Source organism: Piliocolobus tephrosceles, chromosome 6, assembly GCF_002776525.5.
Source record: "Piliocolobus tephrosceles isolate RC106 chromosome 6, ASM277652v3, whole genome shotgun sequence".
Classification (NCBI taxonomy): Eukaryota; Metazoa; Chordata; class Mammalia; order Primates; family Cercopithecidae; genus Piliocolobus; species Piliocolobus tephrosceles.
In genome coordinates, this window is record NC_045439.1 from 91,169,105 (window position 1) to 91,192,526 (window position 23,422).

At 48.5% G+C, this 23,422-nt stretch overlaps 1 protein-coding gene across 1 annotated transcript in view; it reads left to right on the forward strand.

The window, feature by feature from the left end:
• The window catches only part of CEMIP (cell migration inducing hyaluronidase 1), a 175,511-nt gene that overhangs the window by 132,445 nt on the left and 19,644 nt on the right, over window positions 1-23,422 (forward strand). The window contains exons 14-21 of the mRNA XM_023193397.1: window positions 10,689-10,894; window positions 11,921-11,990; window positions 12,885-13,013; window positions 15,513-15,598; window positions 16,520-16,651; window positions 19,819-19,854; window positions 19,936-20,091; window positions 22,784-22,964. Coding sequence (XP_023049165.1) covers window positions 10,689-10,894; window positions 11,921-11,990; window positions 12,885-13,013; window positions 15,513-15,598; window positions 16,520-16,651; window positions 19,819-19,854; window positions 19,936-20,091; window positions 22,784-22,964 — 996 coding nt within the window. The remainder of the gene's footprint in view (window positions 1-10,688; window positions 10,895-11,920; window positions 11,991-12,884; window positions 13,014-15,512; window positions 15,599-16,519; window positions 16,652-19,818; window positions 19,855-19,935; window positions 20,092-22,783; window positions 22,965-23,422) is intronic.

Here is a 23,422-nt window from a genome sequence, read left to right on the forward strand (position 1 = left end):
GGCCAAGCTGGTGGGTTAGGAGTTGAAGTCTGCAGCCCTTGAGGCCTTCCCAAGGTAAAACCAAATTGTCCTGGCTTAGAAGCTAGATGAAGTGCAGGCCTCTAACTCTCTAAGCCAGACAGACAGCAGGGTAATGGAGCATATTCCAGTGTCCTTCCCTAAGATCTCCAAGAGCCATCCCCCACATGGGAATTGGGTTTTATGGATTGGCACCTCACCCTGTAAATGCTCCACCACTGGGGCAGAGATTTCCACATTCGGAGATGCTGCCTTGGGAACTGGATGATCTCCATAGGTATTTTACATTTGCTTCCCTCCCTCATTTTGGCTTGAAGGATTTACTCACGCCTGACTATGTTTGGAAAGACGTTTTTAGCTGATGGGACAAAAGGAGGCCAAATACAGACAAAGATGAGATCGTGATTTGGAATGCAGAGGCCACTCAGTAGCATCAGAGAAGCCTTTTTCCTAACACCATCCCTGATCTGAAGGACGAAGATTCCAGACAAGCAGATACTGGCTTGGGAGAAAGAAGGGTTTCTAGGTGTGCAGAGCTGAGAGTGCCTTAAAGCCTGGCCCTGGGCTGATCCTACAGTGTCCTGGAAGCCCCTTGCTCATGAGCTCCTCTCTCCCTGCTGCCTGTAGACAGGCTCTGATATCCTTTATCCTCAGAGAACAGCTTCCTTCATCCCTAATTTCCCCTTGGGCAGCCACCTTTGCTCTTTCCCTTTCTTCACCACCAACTCTTGGGAAGGGTGGCCTGAAATTCCACCAACTCCTGCTTCTTACTCCTGTCCTGACACAAATGTGGGCTTCTCAACTTTTGCTCTCTCTGAGCCTTGGTGATGGTTCTCAAGATGTCATTCAAAATGTCACCACCAAGCTCAGCAAACCCACTGCTGTCTCTCCTTCTTCATTCAACTCCTAACTCTTTCTTGATATAGCAGTTATTATGGGCTTCAGTAGAACATTGAGGTAAAAGAGCATAGAGTCACAGAGACCTGTGCTTTCATCTGCCAGTGTGGCCTTGTGGGACTGATGGAAATTTTCTGGGACTCAGTTCCTTCCTGTGTGAAGTGAGGATGATGATAGAACTAACTTCAATGGGTCGTTAGGAAGATTAAACCAGACAATGTATATGACATAGTCAGCAATGATATTAAATAGTATTACTTATTAAATAGTATCACTGTGTGCCTCTGTATCTAACTGTGTTCTGTGTAAACATCTTTGGTTTTGTAAGATAGTTGCAAGTATCCAAACAAACAAAAAGAGACTGGCCTCTGTAGTTAAAAGACCTTGGCAAACACTGCATACATGTCTTCTTTCCCTGTTTTGGAAATTCATGATGAGTGCTAGCAGAGCAAAGGCTTGCAATAAAAACACACGCTTAGCTTTGGTTATCCTAGCGATGCCTAAACTCATTCGCATCTCACAAAGCTGGTGTTCTATAACACAGTTTGGAAAATGCTTCTCACTGTATTGATATTGTCAATGGTGTCTTTCTTGAAACGCAATGGTTAGCACCAAAGCTGCAGGATGCAGGCAGATGTGGGGTGCAGTCTGCCTTCAAAGGAAGGCTCTATGGCACAGTATCTGTAGGCTGGATAGCGGGGGGGGGGGGATGCAAAATGGGCCCCCACTTCATCTTAACATGTGTTTCTCAACTCTGAGGCAGGACATAGGGGGAATCACCTTCCTGTTTTTCCTGGAGGAAATGAATCCATTCCAGTACTTTCGTGGAAGCACAAAATGACTTCAATATGGGTTCTGCTTGTTTCCTCCTCCCTTTCCTCTTTAAGGCAGAGAATGGAAGAAGAAACCATGCCCTTTCCTTTCCTTCTTTTCCTCCTTGTGCATTGCTCAAAATGTTCTATCATTGACATAAATGCTCCCAATAGCCACAAGATGCTTGAAACCAGGATGTCGCCAACAGGCTGCTACATGTGGCCTTGCAGGTTGTGCCCTGCACTGCTCCAGGGGTGCCATCTATATGGACTGCAGCCAGTCCCCAAGTGCCCCAGCCCCAGGGACACATCCTCCCTCTGGCATCCTATGAAAGATGGCTGAGCCCTCTGTGTATCTGGCAGGAAATCCAGTGCCCCCTCTCCCCAACTCACAGCTCTGGAATTTGTAGGAGAGGCTTTGGTTTTTCCTGGTTACCTCCCTCTTTCAGTTTCTTGAATTCACATTCTCACTCACTTCTTGATTCATGTAGCTGCTCTCAACTTGGAACTGCTCAACAGGTTCACCTTTCCTGCTACCTAGACAGAACTGATTTATCAAGACAGGAGAATTGCAATAAAGAGTTTAATTCAAGCAGAGCTGGCTGTATGGGAGACCGGAGATTTATTATTACTCAAATTAGTCTCCCCCAAAATGGGGGGAACAGGGTTTTAGGGATAATTTGATGTTTAGGGGGTGGGAAAGGGGGCGTGCTGATTAGTCAGGTTGGATATGGAATCACAGGGAGTCCAAGCTGTCCTCTTGTGCTGAGTCAGCTCCCGGTGGGGGCCGCAAGGTCAGATGAGCCAGTTTATCGATCTGGGAGGCACTAGCTGATCCATTTAGTGCAGAATCTGAAAAATATCTCAAGCACTAACCTTAGGGTTTACAATAGCGATGTTGTCCCCAGGAGCAGTTGGGGAGGCTTAGAATCTTGTGGCCTCTAGCTGCATGACTCCTAAACCATAATTTCTAATCTCATGGCTAATTCGTTAGTCCTACAAAAGCAGTTTAGTCCGCCCGTAAGACTGGGGTTTGTTTTGGGAAGGGGCTGTTATCGTTTTTGTTTCAAAGTTAAACTATAAACTAAGTTCCTCCCAAACTCAGTTTGGCCTACGCCCAGGAATGACCAAGGACAACTTGGAGGTTAGAAGCAAGATGGAGTTGGTTAGGTCAGATCTCTTCCACTGTCATAATTTTCTAACTCTTGTAATTGCTGCAAAGGCAGTTTCAATCTCTCCTTTCCATATGAACCCAAATATGAAACCCAGACTCTTGTCCTTGATTTCCCCAAAAGTTTCATTGGCCCAGGGCTTTTACTGGTGGATTGGGGTAAGAGATGCAGAGGGAGAGGGAGTACACTAGAGATCAGCACCGAAACCAACAGTAAGAGATGGAGTAACGGGTCCCTCTATAGACCAAACGCTTCCCCCTAGGCTACTGCCTCCCCACCCCCAATCAGGTTGTTGAGTTCTTGTCCCCTCCTCTTCATTCTCCCATCCTCCTCCCCACCTCTTCTGGGCTGCCTTAGAAACTCATTCTTTTCCTTGTTAGGCAGAGTAATTTGATTGTCCAGGTTTTTCCTTCCACCCGGTTTTAATTTGCATATTCAAAAACTCATTAAGACACTCACAAACAAATGACCCACACTCTACTCTATGGCAATCTTCTTTTCAGCAGTTCAAAAAGAAATTAAAAAAAAAAAAAAGGCAGAAGATTGGAAATTCCAGTCTTCTTTATAACATAGTTGTATTTGTTGTTGAGTTTCTCAATCACATAAATCATATCACACCCACCCTAGTAGGCAGAAACAAGTAAAGTTCACTCCTATCTGTATTTGTTTTGAACAGCAGTTTCTTTTACTTGCTGTATACAGGTTGATGGTGGAAATTATTACATACAGATATGTCCTGATTTGCACAGAATGGTCCATTTTAGACCTGTTGTCCCAGCTTAACTACTAATCACACCTCCTTCACTTCAAACGTGTCCTGGTTTAGACCATAAACCAAATAAAATGGTCACACCCTCCCCCGCCACTGAAGCAGTCCCTGCTGGCCCTTTCCAGCTCTGTGTCAGGCAGAGCCCAGGAATTTTCTCCTTCACAATCCTCTGCCTGGACCACACCTAACAACAATTGAAGACTTAAAACAGTGTTCAGGAATTGCTTTCACAACTGCCAACCAACAGCAGGGAGGAAGATATCCAGAAGAACAAAGGGAACATACAATTTGTGCAAAAGAATGGGGGGAGAACTTACATATTACTTCTGGTTGGCATACATAGGGACTGAATGGCCACTTGTGAATCTATATGCATGTTTGTTTATGCAGCTACTGTTGATGTATCTGCTATCTATCTATCTCTATCTATCTATGTACCTATGTATCTATCAATCCATCCATCCATCTATCTACGTCTATCATCCCAAGCTACGTCACAGTTTAAATATTTAACTCTGGGTAATGTTCTAAGGAAGAACAATCCCAGAATGTTAGAGCTGGAAGAAACTTTAGATGTCATCCTATCACACAGGGACACTTACGCAAGTCACACATAGCAAGTTCGTGGCTGAGTAAAGACCTGAACTTTTGTCTTCTACCCCCACCCCAGGGCTGTCCTCTGCCTTATCATGCTTCCCTCTTGATTCTGTGTGCTGTCCTCACCCCACTCCTAATGAGAAGAAAGAAATGCAGCCCAAAGTGAGAGCGTCTTTTTCTTTCTGGCATTGTTGAGTATTGATTAACACACAGGTTATGGACTCAGACAGATGGGGAATCAAGTCCCAATTCAGTCCTTGCAAGAGAAGTGATGTGGGGCAACTTTCTAAGTCTGTGTCACTTATGGAATCATAGTTGTGATGAGGTTTAAATAAGATAACATGTAAAAACATTTAGTATCCAATAAAAAGTGACCATTTTTCTTCCTTTCAATGAGGGTTTTTCTCTCAGGAGTTAGTTTCTTTCTCTGGCATTTTTTAGAATAAGAATGTACCTAACTCATTATTTACTCCTATTCAGAGAAAGACTACCCAAAGTATGATCCACACAGCAGGGTAAATGGGTTCCTAAGATTTAGAAAGAGCTATAGGCAAGAGGCAGGAGGCAGGAGGCAGGAGGCAAGAGGCTTGAGTTTGATCACAGCTGCAGAATGAGGTTGCTGAGCATCCTGGGACACTCCACGTCCCTTCTCTGGGCCTTGGGATCCTCCTCTGTAAAGTTGAAGGCATTACACTTGACCTCAGATGTTCTTGCCTTCCCATGCTTGTCTGTCCAGGCTATTTATAACAAACTTTTCGAGCTTAATAGGAGAAAGGAAAGCAGTCCCATTGGCTGACCTTGATATTGATTGACTTATTAACCAGGTGAGTAGGATTCAAGATCACACCCTTGCCTATTACTAAAGATGAAGGGAAGGATGTTTATTCAGAAGAACAGAGAGCCTGCCTGGAACAGAGCTACATGTATGTTGGGTTCTCCCTTATGGAGTGAGTGGACACAGAAAACCATGCTTCCAGCCTTGACCTTCTACATATGGCTTATGTGACCTTTGGCAAATCACTTACCTTCTCTGAGTCTCGTTTTCCTCATCTCTAAAAAAAATAAAAATTGAATAGAGGATGGTGTGAGATTTCAGCAAGATTAAAAGGTATAAGAGGCCAGTCCAGTGCTGGGATATGGAGTGTGGTTTGAGGATGCTTTTAAAGGATGGCTGCCTGGGAGTTGGGGAGTAGGTGGCTATTATATGAAAGACCCTGGGCCGGGTGCAGTGGCTCACGCCTGTAATCCTAGCACTTTGGGAGGCCAAGGCAGAAGGATTGCTTGAGCCCAGGAGTTTGAGACCACTCTGGGCAACATGGTGAAAGCCCATCTCCACCAAAAATACAAAAATTAGTCATTCGTGGTGGTGCACGCTTGTAGTCCCAGCTCCCCGGGGGACTGAGGTGGGAGAATGGTTTGAGCCCAGGGGGCAGAGGCTGTAGTGAGCCGAGATCACACCACTGCACTCCAGCCTGGGCAACAGAGCCAGACCTTGTCTAAAAAAAAAAAAAAAAAAAAAAAAGCCTGGAAGGAACTGTGGTGTCTACATCAGGGCCCATCAGGGCCTCTCAATCAGGGATGATTCTGTCACCCTTCCTCCCTTCTACCCAATGGAATATTTGACAATGAATGTCTGGAGACATTTTTGGTTGTCACAACTGAAGAGGTTTTCCTGGCATCTAGTAGGTAGAGGCCAGGGAGGCTGCTAAACATCCTGCAATGCATAGGACAGCCTCTCGAAATGTTCACAGTGCCAGGGGTGGGAGGTGGAGGGTTGTTGCTGGTTGGTATGTGGATTTTCCGGTGCTTGGCATGGTGGCAGGTACTGAATATGTATGTGTTGAATTGATGTCATCAGGAAGCAGGAACTCCCTTAGTGGATGACATCATTGGGCAGTCTGTACCCAGGGGTGGGGATGAAGGGTGTGAGATAAGGGAGGCATTTCTTGCCATTGCCCCACTGTGTAACAGGCTACCTTGCAAGGAAGTGAGTGTCTTGTTTTTCTAAGACCACCAGAGCGAGCACAAAAGAACCAGCAAGTAGGCACAGGTCAGGCGCAAAACTGCTAGTTTATTTTAGTAACCTAAGGTGTGGAGAAGAAGTCTGCCGGCCTCCGGCAAAGAAGGCCGGCAGAGTGCCCCTCCCCCAAGCTCTCGGACGGAGTTCCCACATCCCGACAGGACTGGGAAGCTGGGAAGTCCGCGTGGCTCAATGGAGGAGAGCGGCTTTTCTAGGAGTGGGAGGGCAATAGGTGGGGCATGGGCGTGTCAGGGGTGTTCCGCAGGTGCGACCAGGTAAATCTTGGTCTCTTCAGATTGACGTCACCTGGCACATGCCCAGTTCGTCTGCACCTTCCTGGGTCGCCGGCTGCATTTTCGCGCGCGCGGGAAGAGTTGGGGGTGGGGGAGATGAAGAACCCGGAAGTGCACCATCTTGCCTCCGTTCGTCCAAACAGTCCAACCTTTTATTGATAATAGTGATAAAGGGGCGCCGTGGTCTGTCTGGCTACTTCCTGCTGTTAAGGGGCGTTGTTAAAGTCAAGGCCCATGGTTGGTATTTGAACGCACGGATGAAAAATAATATAAGGCACAGTATTAGTATAGGAATGAGGAATGGAAGCATTTGTTGGAATATGGGCAAAACCCAGAAGGATAGTCCTGGCAAGGTTGGGGAGTATGAGATAGTTAAGAAAATTTAGTAAGTTTGAGGCGAGTGGGGGAAAGCCAAACTGATTTCCACTGATTGCTTTCGGTAGGGGCCCTTTTTAGCTGGGAATGAGGAACGACTGCGCAAAGTAATTGTTGGCCAGGCAGCAATTAAGGGGTGGAGTTTTTCATGGAGTGGATGGCTTTCCACTTACTCCTACTACAGAGATATTGGATGGAAGGCTAGGTCCAGAGAAGGACGGCAAAACTGAATAGGTAGCCTCGCTGTTGATTAAAAAATTAATTGTCTTACCCGCTACCAGGAGAGTTACTCGTGGCTTGGTGAGGGTGATGGGGGTCCCCGAGTCTCGGCACCTTCAGTTGTCATCGTCCAGATGTAGGAGCTGGAAGGAGCTCCCAGGATCCTGGGAAAGGGGGTCACGTAGAGGCGCGGCACCTGTTCTCAGGGTGGGGCAATCAGACTTCCAGTTTCCTCCCTGCTGGCAAGCAGGGCAGGGGGGTTGCTGGTGGATGAGGGTTAGGACATTCACTGGCCCAATGTCCTGATGCCTTGCACTTATAGCAAGGCTGCGTTGGGACTCGGGGACCTTGCGGACACCTGTTGGCATAGTGTCCTGCCTTGCCGCACTTATAGCAGGCAGGCTCCTTTTGTAGCTTTGGAGTCTGCGGGGTGTGTGCTCTCTGGTCTGGGGTTACGACTGGGCTGTAAAGCCGCTGCTAGGAGCTGTAACTTCTGTTCAAGGCAAGCCTGCCGTCTCCTCTCTGGAGCTATAGACCTTAAAGGCTAATTTAACCAGGTCTTGTATTGGTGTCTGAGGACCATCCTCTACCTTTTGAAGTTTTTTACGAATGTCAGGAGCTGATTGAGAAATGAAATAAGACGCCAAAATGGTGGCCCCTGTGGGGGAGGCTGGATCTAACTGGGTATACTGGGTTAGAACCTCAGTCAGTTTAGGGTAGAGGTTAGGATAACCTGGAGGTCATGCCAAGTTAAGTCATAGGCCTGACAAAGGTATCTAAATTCCTTTATGTATATGGTAGGATTAGCTGAGAAATCACCTAAACGCTTCTCAATTTTGGAAAGATCGGCCAATGAAAAAGGGACATGTACTCTGACTACCCCCTCCGCCCCAGCCACCTCTCACAAAGGTGCTAACACTGTAGGAGGGTGTGGTCAGAGATAGGGGACTCAAGACAGCCAGTTGGGGGCCCCGAAGGAGGCACGGGACCGAGTGGATTACTAGTAGATAAGGAGGAGGAAGGAGGAGTCTGGGCAGGAAGGGAGGGGGTGGAGAGAAGGAGGAGAGAAGAAGTATAGGGACGAGAGCTTAAGGCCCAAAAGCCTTGTATGTAAATTTCGGACCACTTGCCTAGCCGCTGGCAGAAATTGCTGAGGTAGATCACGCCACAGTGGAAAGGAAAATTAACCGCTTCCTCCTAAGGTCTTGTTCAAGCTGTAAGGTTTTTAAATTGGCTAGGAGGCACCCTAAGGGGGTGCTCTTTGGAAATTTGGACTGGGGGTTTCCCATTTGTTTCCTCTTTACCGACACACAATGGACACAATGGAAATGGAAGTGGATCTCTGCCTGGCTTCAAAGCGTCCTTTGGAACCAGCAGAGACAGACTGGAGGCTCTTGAAGCCAAAGTGGAGAGTACCTTCAGGTGGACGTCTCCGTCCTGCAAGGGTTTCCCAAGCCACTTGGTGGCTCAAAATGGACCCTGGACCTGCACAGGGTTTCTGGCCGAGGGAGGTAAAGAGGAGACAAGGGCACTTACCCCAGAGAGGCCGTGAGAGTGAGCGAAGCGGGTCTCAGGTCCTGGTCCGTCCACGGCGTGGAACGAGGAGGAGGAGGCTCCCCGGACCCTGGGGGCCCTGAGGAGGGGTCTCCTCCCGGGTTCGAAAAATTAAAGAAAAATTAAAGAAAAAATTAATAATGCATGTTCTCCCTCATAGGTCAGAACTAAAAGAGTTGCTCTCATAGGAGTAAACAGAATAGTGGTTACTAGAGGCTGGGAAGGTCTTGTTTTTCTAAGACCACCAGAGCGAGCACAAAAGAACCAGCAAGTAGGCACAGGTCAGGCGCAAAACTGCTAGTTTATTTTAGTAACCTAAGGTGTGGAGAAGAAGTCTGCCGGCCTCCGGCAAAGAAGGCCGGCAGAGTGCCCCTCCCCTAAGCTCTCAGACGGAGTTCCCACATCCCGACAGGACTGGGAAGCTGGGAAGTCCGCGTGGCTCAATGGCGGAGAGCGGCTTTTCTAGGAGTGGGAGGGCAATAGGTGGGGCATGGGCGTGTCAGGGGCGTTCCGCAGGTGCGACCAGGTAAATCTTGGTCTCTTCAGATTGACGTCACCTGGCGCATGCCCAGTTCGTCTGCACCTTCCTGGGTCGCCGGCTGCATTTTCGCGCGCGCGGGAAGAGTTGGGAGGGGGGGGATGAAGAACCCGGAAGTGCACCATCTTGCCTCCGTTCGTCCAAAAAGTGAGCATCTCTCTGGAGTGTCTGAGCAGAAGTAGGGTACCTGTTTGCAAATTATGCTTGGGAACAGAGTCTGGGGATTGGACAGGGAGGCGGGGCCCAGGCTAGAGGCCCTCTGAAGACCTGAGTTCTGAGATTGATGAGTTTAGAGATTTAGACCCAGAAGGGGCTTCAGAGATCATGGAATTCAAGTCCTTCATTTTTGCGGTGGAAAAAAAGTGACTGAAGAGAAGATAGGAGTCTTGTCTGAGATCCCCACGCTGCTTGAATGTGCTGCTGAAGCTACATCCCTGGTATCTCAATATCCATGCAAATATTCTTTCTGCTTTCCCCACTAACTGTGTATTCCAAAAAGGAAACCAAAGAGCTGGAGTTTGCAGCCCTTTCTAGTTCTGAACCCAGGTGTTGCACATGTGGCTTGATATGCGTCTTGGGCTAACAAGCTGGCTTGGATTTCTGGATGAGGGTACAATAAGGAGAATCTATACTGGTCTTAATAAAAAGCACACCTGCCCCAGCTCAGGTGCTGCTCCTAGATGAAGTTCCCTTGTCCACCCTTCCTCAGTGGGATCTCCTCTGTGGTAAGTCCTTGTACGCAGGGCACTCAGCTGTGTGTTCCATCGGAGTGGGTGTGCATGGCCCAGCCCATGGCCTCCTCTTGGATTCACCTTCTCACATATGATATCTTGCCCCCTTTCCTACCCTATAGAGCCTCACCACCCCCAACTCCCCCAGCTGGAAAGGACTTTTAAAAGTCACCATCCCTGGCACAGCGCAGTGGCTCTTGCCTATAATCCTGGCACTTTGGGAACCCAAGGCAGGTGGACCATGAATCAGATTGAGACCAGCTTGGCCAACATGGTGAAACCGGGTCTCTACTAAAAACACACAAAAAATTAGCTGGGTGTGGTGGCGCACGCCTATATTCCCAGCTACTCAGGAGGCTGAGGCAGGAGAATCGCTTGAACTCTAGAGGCGGAGCTTGCAGTGAGCCAAGATTGCACCACTGCACTCCAGTCTGGGCAACAGAGCGAGACTGCATCTCAAAAAAAAAAAAAGTCACCATCCCACCCCATGTCCCACTTTCCCCAGGCCTCTCACTTGTGTCCTACTCATCTCCAAACCCCCAGTGCTCCTCCCAGGGCCCAGTGTATGGCTGAGACTATTTAGTGTTTGTTGAATGAATGAGCACATTAGACTATTTAGTGTTTACTGAATGAATGAATGGGCACATGAATAACTGGATGCTTGGTGAAACATCCCTGTCTTGACCCCTCCAGACCAAGGACGTTGTGGGCTATAACTCTTTGGGCCACTGCTTCTTCACGGAAGATGGGCCAGAGGAACGCAACACTTTTGACCACTGTCTTGGCCTCCTTGTCAAGTCCGGAACCCTCCTCCCCTCGGACCGTGACAGCAAGATGTGCAAGATGATCACAGAGGACTCCTATCCAGGGTACATCCCCAAGCCCAGGCAAGACTGCAAGTAAGTGCCTGGACCCCTCTCTGTGTGCTGGGGGGAAGCGGTGTGCATGTGTGAGCATGTGTTCACTCAGCTCAGCCCAGCACCAGACTTCTGCACTTCGGGGCTCTGAGCAGCTTGGGCCTCACAGCCCTTAACCACCTACTGCTCCAGCTTCCTGCAGAGCAGGTGGGAGGGTGTCTTCTCTCTTCTCCCTTCTCAGTTTGCCTCATGTGCATTTTTCTTGCCCAAAGAGGACCCCTGTTCTCATCTGTGGGGCTTCTCTTTATCCACACAGTGCTCTTTGATGAGAGGAAGTGGCTGTCACCTCAGCTGCCACGGAGGCCCCAACCACATGGACCCTTTTCTAGATATTAGAGAGAGAGACAGAGAGACGGGGTGATATCTCTCTGCAGCCAGCCTTCCAAGTGCAGTGCCCCTCCCTTAGAAAGGACTACTTTCCTGGGTTCTTCTGACCTACAAGTATTTTAGAGCCAATCTCAGACATCACTTGCACACTGCTTCTGTTTTCAAGACCCATGCTCTTTTTAATTTCTGAACATTTTAAGTGCTTAAACGAGCACCACACTTTAATTAGAAAACTGGATTTCAGAACAACAAGTCAATTATTTCTCAGATCTCTGATAAGAGACTCTCAGGCCTCCCAGCACTTTGGGAGGCTGAGGTGGGCGGATCACGAAGTCAGGAGATTGAGACCATCCTGGCTGACACAGTGAAACCCCATCTCCACTAAAAATACAAAAAAAAAAAAAAAAAAATTAGCTGGGCGTGGTGGCGGGTGCCTGTGGTCCCAGCTACTCGGGAGGCTGAAGCAGAATTGCGTGAACCCGGGAGATGGAGGTTGCAGTGAGCTGAGATTGCGCCACTGCACTCCAGCCTGGGTGACAGAGTGAGACTCTGTCTCAAAAATAAAAATTAAAAAAAGAGACTCTCAGGCCAATATCAGAGTTCCCGACCTGCACCTGCCATGTGGCAGGATGACCCCTGGTGGCCTTTATCTGACCTCAGGTATCTCTGCCCTCCCTGCAGTGCTGTGTCCACCTTCTGGATGGCCAATCCCAACAACAACCTCATAAACTGTGCTGCTGCAGGATCTGAGGTAAGCAGAAGTATCCCTTCTTTGGCAGAAAGTGAGGGTAGGGACTGGAGTCCGGGAGACAGCCCCTGAGGCTTACCTTGAAGTATCTGTGCTCTGAGCCCCAAGCCCACATATCCATGCAGACAGGCTTAGCTGCAGTGAAGAGGAAAACAACAGACTGGGGATGGTGGGGCAGGGGGTGTCCTTTGGACTTGGTTTTAAAGGACAGCCCTGTCACTTCATAATACACTGGTGACCATAGTTAGTGAACACTGAATGCTTTATGTATAATAAATCATATTAGAATGCCATGATTTTAGCTTAGAATGGTACCTGACGTATCAGTGTTATAAGTTCACATAATTTGATTTTTGTAAGAACCCAGTGACGCAGGTACTATTATTATCCCCATCTGATGGGGGAGGAAGCTAAGGCTAGGAGAGCTGACATGCCCAGGGGCACACACACAGCTGGGAGGTGGCGGCCACAGCATTCCATCCACACAGTCCTGCTCTCACCCACCCATTCATGCTTCTGGCCTTCCTTGGGACCCTGACCTTGACCTCGAACTTAGCTTCCTTATCTGTAGAATGAAGGGGAAAGCAGACAATGAAATCCCCCTGTGTGTCAGGAAGAGGAGTTTAAGCCCGCAGTGATTGAAATGCAACAGTTCCGAGCCATGTCTGATAGAGTAGGAACCCATGACGGGCTTCAACTCTCATGGTAGGCTCTACTTGTCACTGTTTTCCCTCCAGACTGGACCACACGGAGGTGTGTTGGGGGTGGGCATCGAGGGCTGGTGTGGGTGACGGCACTAGATACTAGACCCACCTCCAGTGTGGGCTGCGTGGCCACCTTGCCCAGGAACTCTGAGGCTGAACGCTGTGGCTTTTCCCTTGTGTCCTTCCCCAACAGGAAACTGGATTTTGGTTTATTTTTCACCACGTACCAACGGGCCCCTCCGTGGGAATGTACTCCCCAGGTTATTCAGAGCACATTCCACTGGGAAAATTCTATAACAACCGAGCACATTCCAACTACCGGGTAAGTCTTTCCAGACTGCGCCTCTCTGGCCAGCCTCTTGGTCCCCTTCCTAGGCCTGCAGATGATTAGAGCTGGGACAACCAGTTGGCAACAGCTGGGAACAACTGCATGCTTAACGCTGGTCTCAAAGAAAATGGAGCAGCCTTGTGAGGCCTCCCAGGCCATTGGCCACATTCTTCACACAAATTTCCTGTGGTGGTTCCTGCACGGGCATGGACTTAGCATATGGGCAGAGCCAAAAGGAACAAGTTGTACCTTCACTCATGCTGACGAGGGGAGAGCTTCTCTTGGTGGCCCCTGAGCTGAGCACCTGAATTTGGTTTGCTGTTCATTTGGCGGGTCTGGGTGTAGTCTCAACCATGAAAAGTTAGGCCTGATCCATAAGCTGAAGGAAATCAAGACGTGGCTCTGAAGGAAGGTGGAGGCAGCATTGGCATCCTCTTTGCTGTTCGCTCTTGTCTTGTTTCTTGGGAAATGAATGGGTTGCTGCATCTGTACAGAGCTAAGTGGGAAGGTGGGACACAAAGTCCTCAGTCATCTTCATTTGCTCATCAATATGTCCTAAGCACCTGCTTTTGTGTCCAGCACCAAGCTAGGCACTGGGGGACAGAGGGCATACCAAGATGACTGGGATCTCAAGTCTGTCAAGGACCTCCCAGTGAGGACAGCAGTCAAGACCAGAGTTGTGGGGCATAGGAATGGAGCTTGGAGCATGGCTGAGACCAGAGACGCTGTTTGTGGGGGCAGAGGTGGTCTCAAGGATGCCAGGGCAGTGCACAGGCAGACTCCCAAATGCCTAGGCTGGTGTTCTGGTCCAATCCCTAATGATACCAATGAAGAAAAATTGATGTTCCTCAAAGGAAACAGATACATTCAGAGTCAAAAAGTAAAAAGATTTGTAAAAGCCCAACCAGAGAGAAGACCAAAATGAAAAGATACAGTCTCAGAATAGATCTGTGCTTACACCTAGGAGATGGGGTGGGGCAAGGGGCAAGCAATTGCAGGGTGGGGCAAGGGGTGGGCAGTTGCAGAGTGGAGCGGCAGAAAGAGAAGAAGAGTCCCCAGGCAGCGTCATATCCCAGGAACTAGGAAAGAGGGTAGTGTCATCGGGCAGTGAGCAGAGGTGTGGAGGACAACAGTCTCACCTTGACGGAGGAGAATTAGTGCAGGGTATCAGAGAGGGCATTTGAGAGGCTGACATGGCCCTCAGAGAGCTGTCTCCATACAAAGGCAGGTGCAGGGGGCATGCTGCTGTTGGTGGCAGGGGGAACAGTGGAGAGAATGTGTTGGCTGCTTGTCAAGAAACCCCCCACTCCCACCCCTTGGGAAGGCTTCATGAGCAGAGAGGTGGGCCACATAGAACCTAGCAGGTGTGGAGAGGCTGGAAAGGGGAGGAGTGCATGCAGATGAATGGTTTCTAACAAGCAGGCATGCAAGGGCTTATGGGTGGGGCGGGGGTGGGTCTTGAGGAAGGTGGCAAGTCTCATTCTCTGAGGCAGGGACGGAAGGAGTGAAGAGGAGCCTCCAGCTGGATGATTCAATTGTCTAAGCTAAGGAGGAGGTCCCGCCCTTGGTGTTCATGCCCAGTAAGCCTTGACTCCACATCTACAGTGAGAGGGACCTGTTCCAGGAGGCTTCACCTGGGGTCTCTTATTGGGTCCTCATAACCATCCTGTGACATAGGTGTTACTAGCGCATTTTGCAGATGATATCACTGAGGCTAAGGAGGTGAAGGGACTTGCCCAGTCAGTTAGTGGGAGTAGAGCTGCGAGTCAACCCCACATCATCTGACTCACATCACTGCTGCTGAATTATAAGCCAGAGGGAGAATGACATGGCCACAGTGCCCTCCAGTTATCTAAAGAAGAGAAATCTGAGTTTGAGCATTCACAAGAGGCCAAGAGAATCCAGAAAGGAATGAAGACCGAATGGTGGCCTCCCTGGGCAGCATCACTCAGCTGCCTTGATTTCTCCCTACCCCATGGCTGACAAAGTGGACATATTTGGAGTCAAACAAGAAAGCCAGATTCTCTCTTCAAGACAGACAGGAGCTAAAATGAGACTGTGGGAAGGTCACTGTCCCCTGTCCAAGGTAAAGATGGGACTTAGGTTCAGCATTTGCTTTAAATCACAGCAGATAAATTTCCTACGAGTGTACACCTGTTGTTCTTGACTTGGGGCCTGGGCTGTCCAAAGCAGTATGGGTTCTGCACATGGACTTTGCCGTTTGGCCTTGGACAAGATACATAATCTCTCTAGACCTCACTTTCCACATATGCTCCTTAAAGAGGTCAAATATTCCAGATTTGGTCTGAGCAATGCAGAATAAGGCAGCATCTTCACCTACCTTACTGTAGATCCTCTACTTCTGTTGATGCAGCCTGAGAACAGAGCCAGTTTTCCCGGAGCATTCAGAAGTACGCAGTGAGGCTGAGTGTGAGAAGATGCCTTTAGCCCACAGTAGAAGTTAATGTGTCCCTGAATATCTCTTCCCTGCAGGCTGGCATGATCATAGACAACGGAGTCAAAACCACTGAGGCCTCTGCCAAGGACAAGCGGCCCTTCCTCTCGATCATCTCTGCCAGGTAATCAGCCATTGGGAAGACATAGTCCATGGTGACGTTGCACTCCAGTTCCTGCCTCCCTCTCCTTCAATCACTCATTCATTCCCTGAGCATCTGTTGAGCCCTTGCTTTGTGCTGGGCATTGAGCTATTTGCTGGGGGTACAATGGTGAAAACCTGAGCAGAGTAAAGTCTGAATTAGGATTCCAGCTCCAGTAGCCAAAGGAAGATAGAAATTCCCAGAGGTTTCTAGATCTCTCAGCAAAGTGAATAGCTGGTAAGTCAGCAGAAATGAGCAGGGCCACAGTAGGTTGGGCCAGGATGAAAAGATGAAGAGAATAGAATGGAAGAATTTTACCATCAATTTAATGGGAAAGAACATGCAGGTCATGCCTATAAATAAACCTACTGTTCAGCTGAAAGCCACGGGCAACTTTTAAAAGGTGCTTTAAAAACCTCAAGGTAATTAGAAAAACCAGTCTCCTTTAAAGAGAAAAGTTGCTTGGTCTCCATCAAAAGTGGGTAATATGGTAACATGATAGTGCACTCCGTTTTGTAGCTAAGAAGTGCTCAGAAAAGGCACTAGTTCAAGGTGACCTGCCAGTTAGTGGGAGAGCTGGGTATCTCCAGACTCTTCTCCTGGGCCACGAGGACTGTGTCGCATGCCCTTGTGGGAATGGCTGTCTGAACTTTCCTCTGTGCTTTGACCCACTTGGGGGCAGGTTCTTCAGTATGTGAGGAGCCTGCATGAGCTGATGGAGGACTGACCTCTTGCTTCTGTGATGAACTCAGAAAGTTCATTCCAGAGCCTAGGAAATGCAAATGGGTTTCTGTTTAGTCAGTACCTTCCTGGGCACTGTGAGTAGAGAGAGGCTTACAGAGCCCAGAAGCAGAGGCATGCCCCCAAAACCACCACCTGTGCCCTCCCCATGGTGTGCTGCAGGTACAGCCCTCACCAGGATGCTGACCCGCTGAAGCCTCGGGAGCCAGCCATCATCAGGCACTTCATTGCCTACAAGAACCAGGACCACGGGGCCTGGCTGCGCGGTGGGGATGTGTGGCTGGACAGCTGCCGGTGAGTCAGAGTGGCGTGTGGCTTTGGCACAAAGGGGGCATGGCGCATCTTCCCCCAGCACCCCACAGAGAGGAGAGCAAAGCAGAGAGGGGAAGCCAGACATACTGACGTTTGGCCTTCTGGTCCCCCAGCCAGGCAGGGGCATAGAATGGTAGCAGGCAGTGGCCAAAAAGCAGCAGCAACAAAGAAAAAATCAGAAAAAGCAAAAGCTAAAAGCAGCATATTGGCTTCAGCCCACAGCGCCAGGTGCTGCGGGTTATGATTTGCTTCCAAATAGTCATTGGTCTTGGCTCTCTCAAGGTCACACAGCCCATCAGCTAAGGGAGGGAAGAAGAAAGAAGCCAGAATATTCTGGGCACTTACTGTGTGGAAGCCTTGGTTGCATTTCTTTCTTACCATGTTTCTCAACCATATAAATTACAATCTCCATTTTAGAGATGATAAACTGAGTTTCAGTTTAGTGAATTTCCCAAGGTCATGCAGTTAGCTAGTGTTTGAACTGGAACTTGGAGCTACAGTTCACTGGACTCCAAGACCCAAATGAAAAAGGCAGGGAACGCTGAGCTCTCATATGAAGTCCCTATATAAGTGACTGGCACATGCCAAGGACCAGAAGGCACAGTCAGCAGAGCTGGGATTTGTTTCCAGGGAGTATTGTGAAATGTCTCCTTGTCTGCCTTTTGTGTTAAAAATGGGAAATCAGAAACCCTATTAGGAAATAAACATATTTCTCTATTTTATTGTGACCAAGTAAAGGAGAAATAAAGGTGAAAGGGAACAAGAGAAATTGAAAAGTATGTGAGGAGAAAAACAGAGACAGCATTGACAGAGAGAAGAGAGATAGGGAGGGAGAGAAAGGCTGCTCAGATATGCAGAGATCTGGGGAGAAACTGACTTAACAATGGAACCCCAGGAAGATGCATGAGAGACAGAGAAGGGGAGGTGCAAAGGCTTTCGGGTCTCCCAGCCAGGCAGGGGCATAGAATGGCAGCAGGCAGTGGCCAAAAATAAACAATAAAAATCTTTTTTAAAAAAGTCAAAAAAACAAAACCTAAAAACAGAGGCAGAGAGACTGAGGGGGCGTTCCTTTTTTTTTTTTTTTTTTTCTTTGAGATGGAAAGAAAGCCAGTCACCCAGGCTGGAGTGCAATGGTGCAATCTCAGTTCACTGCAACCTCTGCTTCCTGGGTTCAAGCAATTCTCCTGCTTCAGTCTCCTGAGTTACTGGGATTACAGGCATGCGACACCACGCCCAGCTAATTTTTGTATTTTTAGTAGAGATGGGGTTTCACCACATTGGTCAGGCTGGTCTCAAACTCCTGACCTTGTGATTCGCCCACCTCGGCCTCCCAAAGTGCTGGGATTACAGGCGTGAGTCACTTTGCCAGGCCGAGGGGCCTTCATTTTGCACAGGAGAAAAGAAGTCATTGGTTTTAAGAAGAAGGGAGGGGAAAGAAGAGAGCTGATTCTGGGTTTCTGAAGGGCATTTAGGGGAAGGGGACAGGGTTGTTCTGATTGGCTCTAGAAGGCAAAAGTGATAGGCATGGAGCAGGTTTCAGCTCTGGAGAAGGAAAAGCGTTCCTACCATATGAGACACCAGTCTATGCGATAAGCTGCCAGGCTCCTTATCCCTAGAGCAGACCCTAGAGCATCCTTGGGAGGGGCACTATGCAGAAGGTGGGTGGAAGCCTTGGGTTGAAGAGAAACTAGATGGTGTCAATGCCAAAATTCTTCGCAATATCCAAAGTTCGGTAAATCTCTTGGTTCTGGTTGTGGGCATTTCAGAGTTTAGGTCCCTAAAGAGACGGTGAATGCCGGATTTAGGGCAGTAAGAAAAATTGCGAAGACCCCTCCTGCCAAAGTGTGTGTGTCTTTTAATCCCCCACCAGACTCATTCCAAGGTAGCCTAGGATCTGGCTGGCACTAAGGCTGTGGTCCTACGTGTGGACAAGGGTGGTGCAATAGGAACTAACAGAAGATAGGGATCCCTTCAAGGATTGGAAGAATGAGGGGACCAGGAGCCAAGCACTGGGGGACAGAAGCAATGATGAAAAGCCATGGAGGGGTCTGGGAGACAAGACTCAGGAAGTTTTGGAAAATAAATGGAGTAGACAGTGCCCTAATGATGGGACTGGAATGATTCATTTGAACTAAATGTGTTTCAGAAAAAGAAAAAGGTCCCTGTGTCTGAAAGAGGGTGAGCAGAGTATGAAAAAGTACATTGGGAATTAGAGAGCATGTGGGCCACCGGGACCAGCCTGGTGCAGCTGATGTGGATTCACCAGGCCCTTGAGCTTGGATCTATGAAGGATATAAAGCCATGGAAATTTTAGGGAGCAGAAAGGTTGGTGAGAATGGCACTTTGAGATGGGCCTGGTAGGGTGGACAGGACAGGTGGAAGGAGCAGAGGCATGGAGACCAGTTAAATCTACCCCTGGGACACAGGAAGTGAAGGCAGCCACCGTATTTGGCCCTAGAGTCTGTGGTAGCACGGACCCAAGGCTCAGCTCTGGATTCTGTGTAGTCCCTTGGCCCTCGCAATCAGACATCCCCCCAGGAGCACGCTCATCTGACCCCTAAAAAGGGCAGAGGTGAAAAGGAGCTAATGAGATGGTTCCAGCACAATTGCAAAATGACTTCCTGCCCTTCTCAGGGCCAGCATCTGCCTGACTTCCCAGAAACTTGAAAAGTAGCTATTGTTGCCTCTCTGTATGGCTGAAACAGCAGTGAAGATGGTCAAAGAAAAAAAATAGAAGTGCATTCACATACTCCACCTTTCCCTGGTGCTGGTCCTGAGAGCGGAAGGCCCTTCAAGTTCTCCTGATCCAACCTCAAACTAAGCCCTGGAATCACAGAGGATAGGGCTGGAGAGGGAGGCTCATGGACCCCAGTCTGCATGCTGTCAATGCCGTTGAACATGGAGAGCCACAGAGGTCACCGTTTTCTCTCTAAAATCAGAGTTGGAGTGGGAGGGGACCCAGAACATCCCCTTCCTTTGTAGAACAGGAGAGCCACAACTCCCAGAGCACGCGTCTGCTTACATAGAGACTCCTTCCTCTGCACGGTATTCAGTTTGACTCCAAGGGCAGGGAAGTGTCCTTCTCTCCACGACTCCACTGAATGTGAAGCTAGGACATGCTCTGACTATCTATCTGCTCTTGTCCACAGGTTTGCTGACAATGGCATCGGCCTAACCCTGGCCAGGTAAGGGCAACTGTCATTGTATTTGGACCTCTGTGGGATCTTGTCTCTGGACATCTCACCTTAAACATCTTCTCTCTACAGTGGTGGAACTTTCCCGTATGATGACGGCTCCAAGCAAGAGATAAAGAACAGCTTGTTTGTTGGCGAGAGCGGCAACGTGGGGACAGAAATGATGGACAATAGGATCTGGGGCCCTGGTGGCTTGGACCATAGCGGAAGGACCCTCCCTATAGGCCAGTAGGTTTGCAACCATGTAGCTCCTTGTTCTGAGTGGCTTAACCTAAGTGGCTGTGTTGGAAGGGAAAAACTTAATGGGTAGTTTCTACCTGTTGACTCTGAATTCTTCTGTCCTCTACCAGCCAGAGGAATCATTGAGCTGACTGAGACTAACAATTAAGGGATGAAATCTGGAATGGGGAGAGAGAAGTCAAAAAATAGTGTGGAATACGAGTCAACAGGGTAATGTGGTCATCAAAATGCGTAAGGTGTTCCTGGGCTACGTTAATGGGAATTTAGTGTCTGGGATCAGGGATCATGAGTCCTTTTCTCTGACAGCACACTCACTTGGAGTGTTGCATCGACTCCTGAGGATGGGAGAGCGATAGAGTCTGGCCAAAGCACACTTAAAGGAGAATAACCAGGAGGGTGACAAAAGCTGAAGCCATGTCACATGCAGGTTGGGGTCTTCAAACAGGAGACAGGATCATCACTTTGGGGACAACATGGGGGATATTGTTGCATGTTCTCAGAGCTGCTGTGCACATAGGGGATGAGACTCATTCTACAATGGTCCTTAGGGTTAGTCTAGTGCAAGAAGGATGGATCTTTTTACATCAGATATGCTCAACAACAGAATAGCAGGACTGTCCTGAGGAGTCCTGGGCTCTGCAGCTGGGGGAGTTCAAATGAAGGTCAGACAATAAGCAGGTGGGTGGAGAGTGAGTGAGTGACTTGGAAGGCTGATGAGCAAATAGGGATAATGAACTCAGTCAATTCCTTGGAAAGCCACAGGCTGGGTCGGTGGTGAGGAAATCTCCCTTCTTCTGCTGGTGTTTCTGCTCAGGTGTGAATTTAAGCCAGAGAGCAAGGTTCAGAGCCTGTGAGCAGCATGGTGGTCCCTGTGCTCCTGATGATAAGATCAGCCCTTCTTGCCTTTCTGAGCTTTTTACTCTTTCTCTAGGAAGATATAATTTTTACTACTAGAGCCAGGACACAAAATACACATTGACCTAAAACTTCCAACCCAAGTGGACATGGAAAAGACTTTGCAAAGGCAAAATCATGATCTCCTTCAGCACGAGGTGGGAGAAGCCCTTCCTTCTATCTAACCTGAGTGACGGAGCAGTCCCTTTCAGCATTTGTATGAGTGAGCCTGAATCGGCATGTTCAGGGTTTCTTTGCCAAGAATTAGCAGCCTCCCAGGGCCAGAATGCTCTGATGACTTCCAAAGGTGATCCTGTTTATGGAAACCTATCAGACTGAGGCATGTTCCTCAAATTGCATCTGCAAGTAGGAACCTAAGACCTTGCAGTCCTCATCATGGTTGATCCATCTTGTATAGAGCTGGGTCAGGCTGAAGTGTAAAACCTAAGTATAGAGCTAGTAAAAATGGGCTGTCTCTAAAATATGTGAAATGAAAAAATGCATGGAGCCACCCCATGAGAATCAGGATTCTAGGTCATGATGTTAATCAATTATAAACATAAAAATATAGAAATGCAAGGAGTCTTTGGTGCCTGCTGAAGGCATGTTACCATGACTGCTGTGGCTAGGGTCTTCCTCAAGGAACCATATTGGAAAGGAAGGGAGCCCAGGGTTGAAGATCAGGGACAACTGGAGTATGGTCTCTCCCTGCGGGCAGATATTTTTTCTGCTTCTTTTTCCATCTTTCTATCTTTTCTTCTTTATATTTGCTGTGGAAGAGAATGGGCTTGACCCAGATATAGAGACACCAGCATAAGCATACATGTTGGGTTTGGAGAAAGAGCAAGCCTAGACTGGGGCCAGGCCCAAGAAGGGCCACCAGGAAGCCCAGCCAACCTCGCAGACCCTTGTTTCCTGTGCTCTGCTCAGGAGTCTGAGGCAACGGGAGAAGTATGTCTGAGCAACCTAATCCATGCTAGACCAAGGCAAAATCTTCAAGTCACCAGTTCTTGTCCAGTCTCTCCTACCTCCACGTCCAAGCCTGTTGCCGCTTCCTACCTCCTTCTGGATCTCAGGGCCTTCTTGGGGTTCTCTGTCAGTCCATAGTCATGCTTTTCAGTGGGACCTCCCTTTCTTCTAGGGGTGCTGAAAATGTTGCCTTACAATTACTTTTATCACATGTTTATCACCTTCCATTCTGTGTTCTTTTCCCCTCTGTTTCCCAAACCCAGCACACTGCCAATGTGAAAGGCTTACTCACAGAGGAGAAACTCATGTGGGTCTTAATCTGATTAAATTGTTATAGCAACTAAAACTAAGGCGATAATAACTAACTGCTCTACCTTCCCAAGAAACATATTATTGGCACACTCCAGCGGTATTTACAGTATTTACCCAATGACTCTTTATATAATGGAAACATTGGGGGAAATGTTGAAATACAGGACCATTCTCCAAACTCCAAATCAGCAACTAGATGGATATTCATTCACTCATCCATCCATTCATCCATCCATCCATTCATCCGGCAGTCATTCATTGACAATTAGTGTGTCTATACATGCTTTAAATTAATTAATGAATTAATAATTAATTAATGAATCAGTAATGATCTGGGGCAGGGGGAGTTGCTAGAGGTGGGGATCAGGAATGGTTTTACCCAGGAAGTCTCTGCTACCATCCACCTCAGAAGGGGCAAACAACATGGCGTTTAGACTGACATCTTACTTCCTTAACTCCATAGGAATGGACAGCATTTAGACTGACATCTTCCTTAACTCCATAGGAATTTTCCGATTAGAGGAATTCAGTTCTATGATGGCCCCATCAACATCCAAAACTGCACTTTCCGAAAGTTTGTGGCCCTGGAGGGCCGGCACACCAGCGCCCTGGCCTTCCGCCTGAATAATGCCTGGCAGAGCTGCCCCCATAACAACGTGACCGGCATTGCCTTTGAGGACGTTCCGGTGAGTGAGGCACCACGGCAGACTCCCGGCAAACCCAGACTTTGGATGGTGATTCACAAGTCCCCTGGGGCCCAGAGTTTGAGCTATTGCCACCACCGCAGGGGCTGAAAAGCCTCCTCCAACTAGGCTGGGCCATGTCCCAGTTTGCTCTTCATCCAAACTGGAAAAGTACAAGCGTAGGTTGCCCCACAGGTCAGGTCTGGGTAAATGCCCGCTTGCTCTCTCCCTGCTCAAAACTCAGGCCAGCCTCCAGAGGACCCCGACGCGTGGATCAAGGTTCCTAGGCTGTTCCTCCAAGGGTCTTGACTTTGACAAACTGAGTCTTATGACCAGGCCACCTGAGTTGGCACAAAGAATCTAACAAGCCCCACAGTTTCCAAGGGAAGTCTTAACTGATGATGTTCTGTTTAATCTCTCCCCGAAAGCAGACTATAAACAGAGCCTTCCTTGCCCTAGAC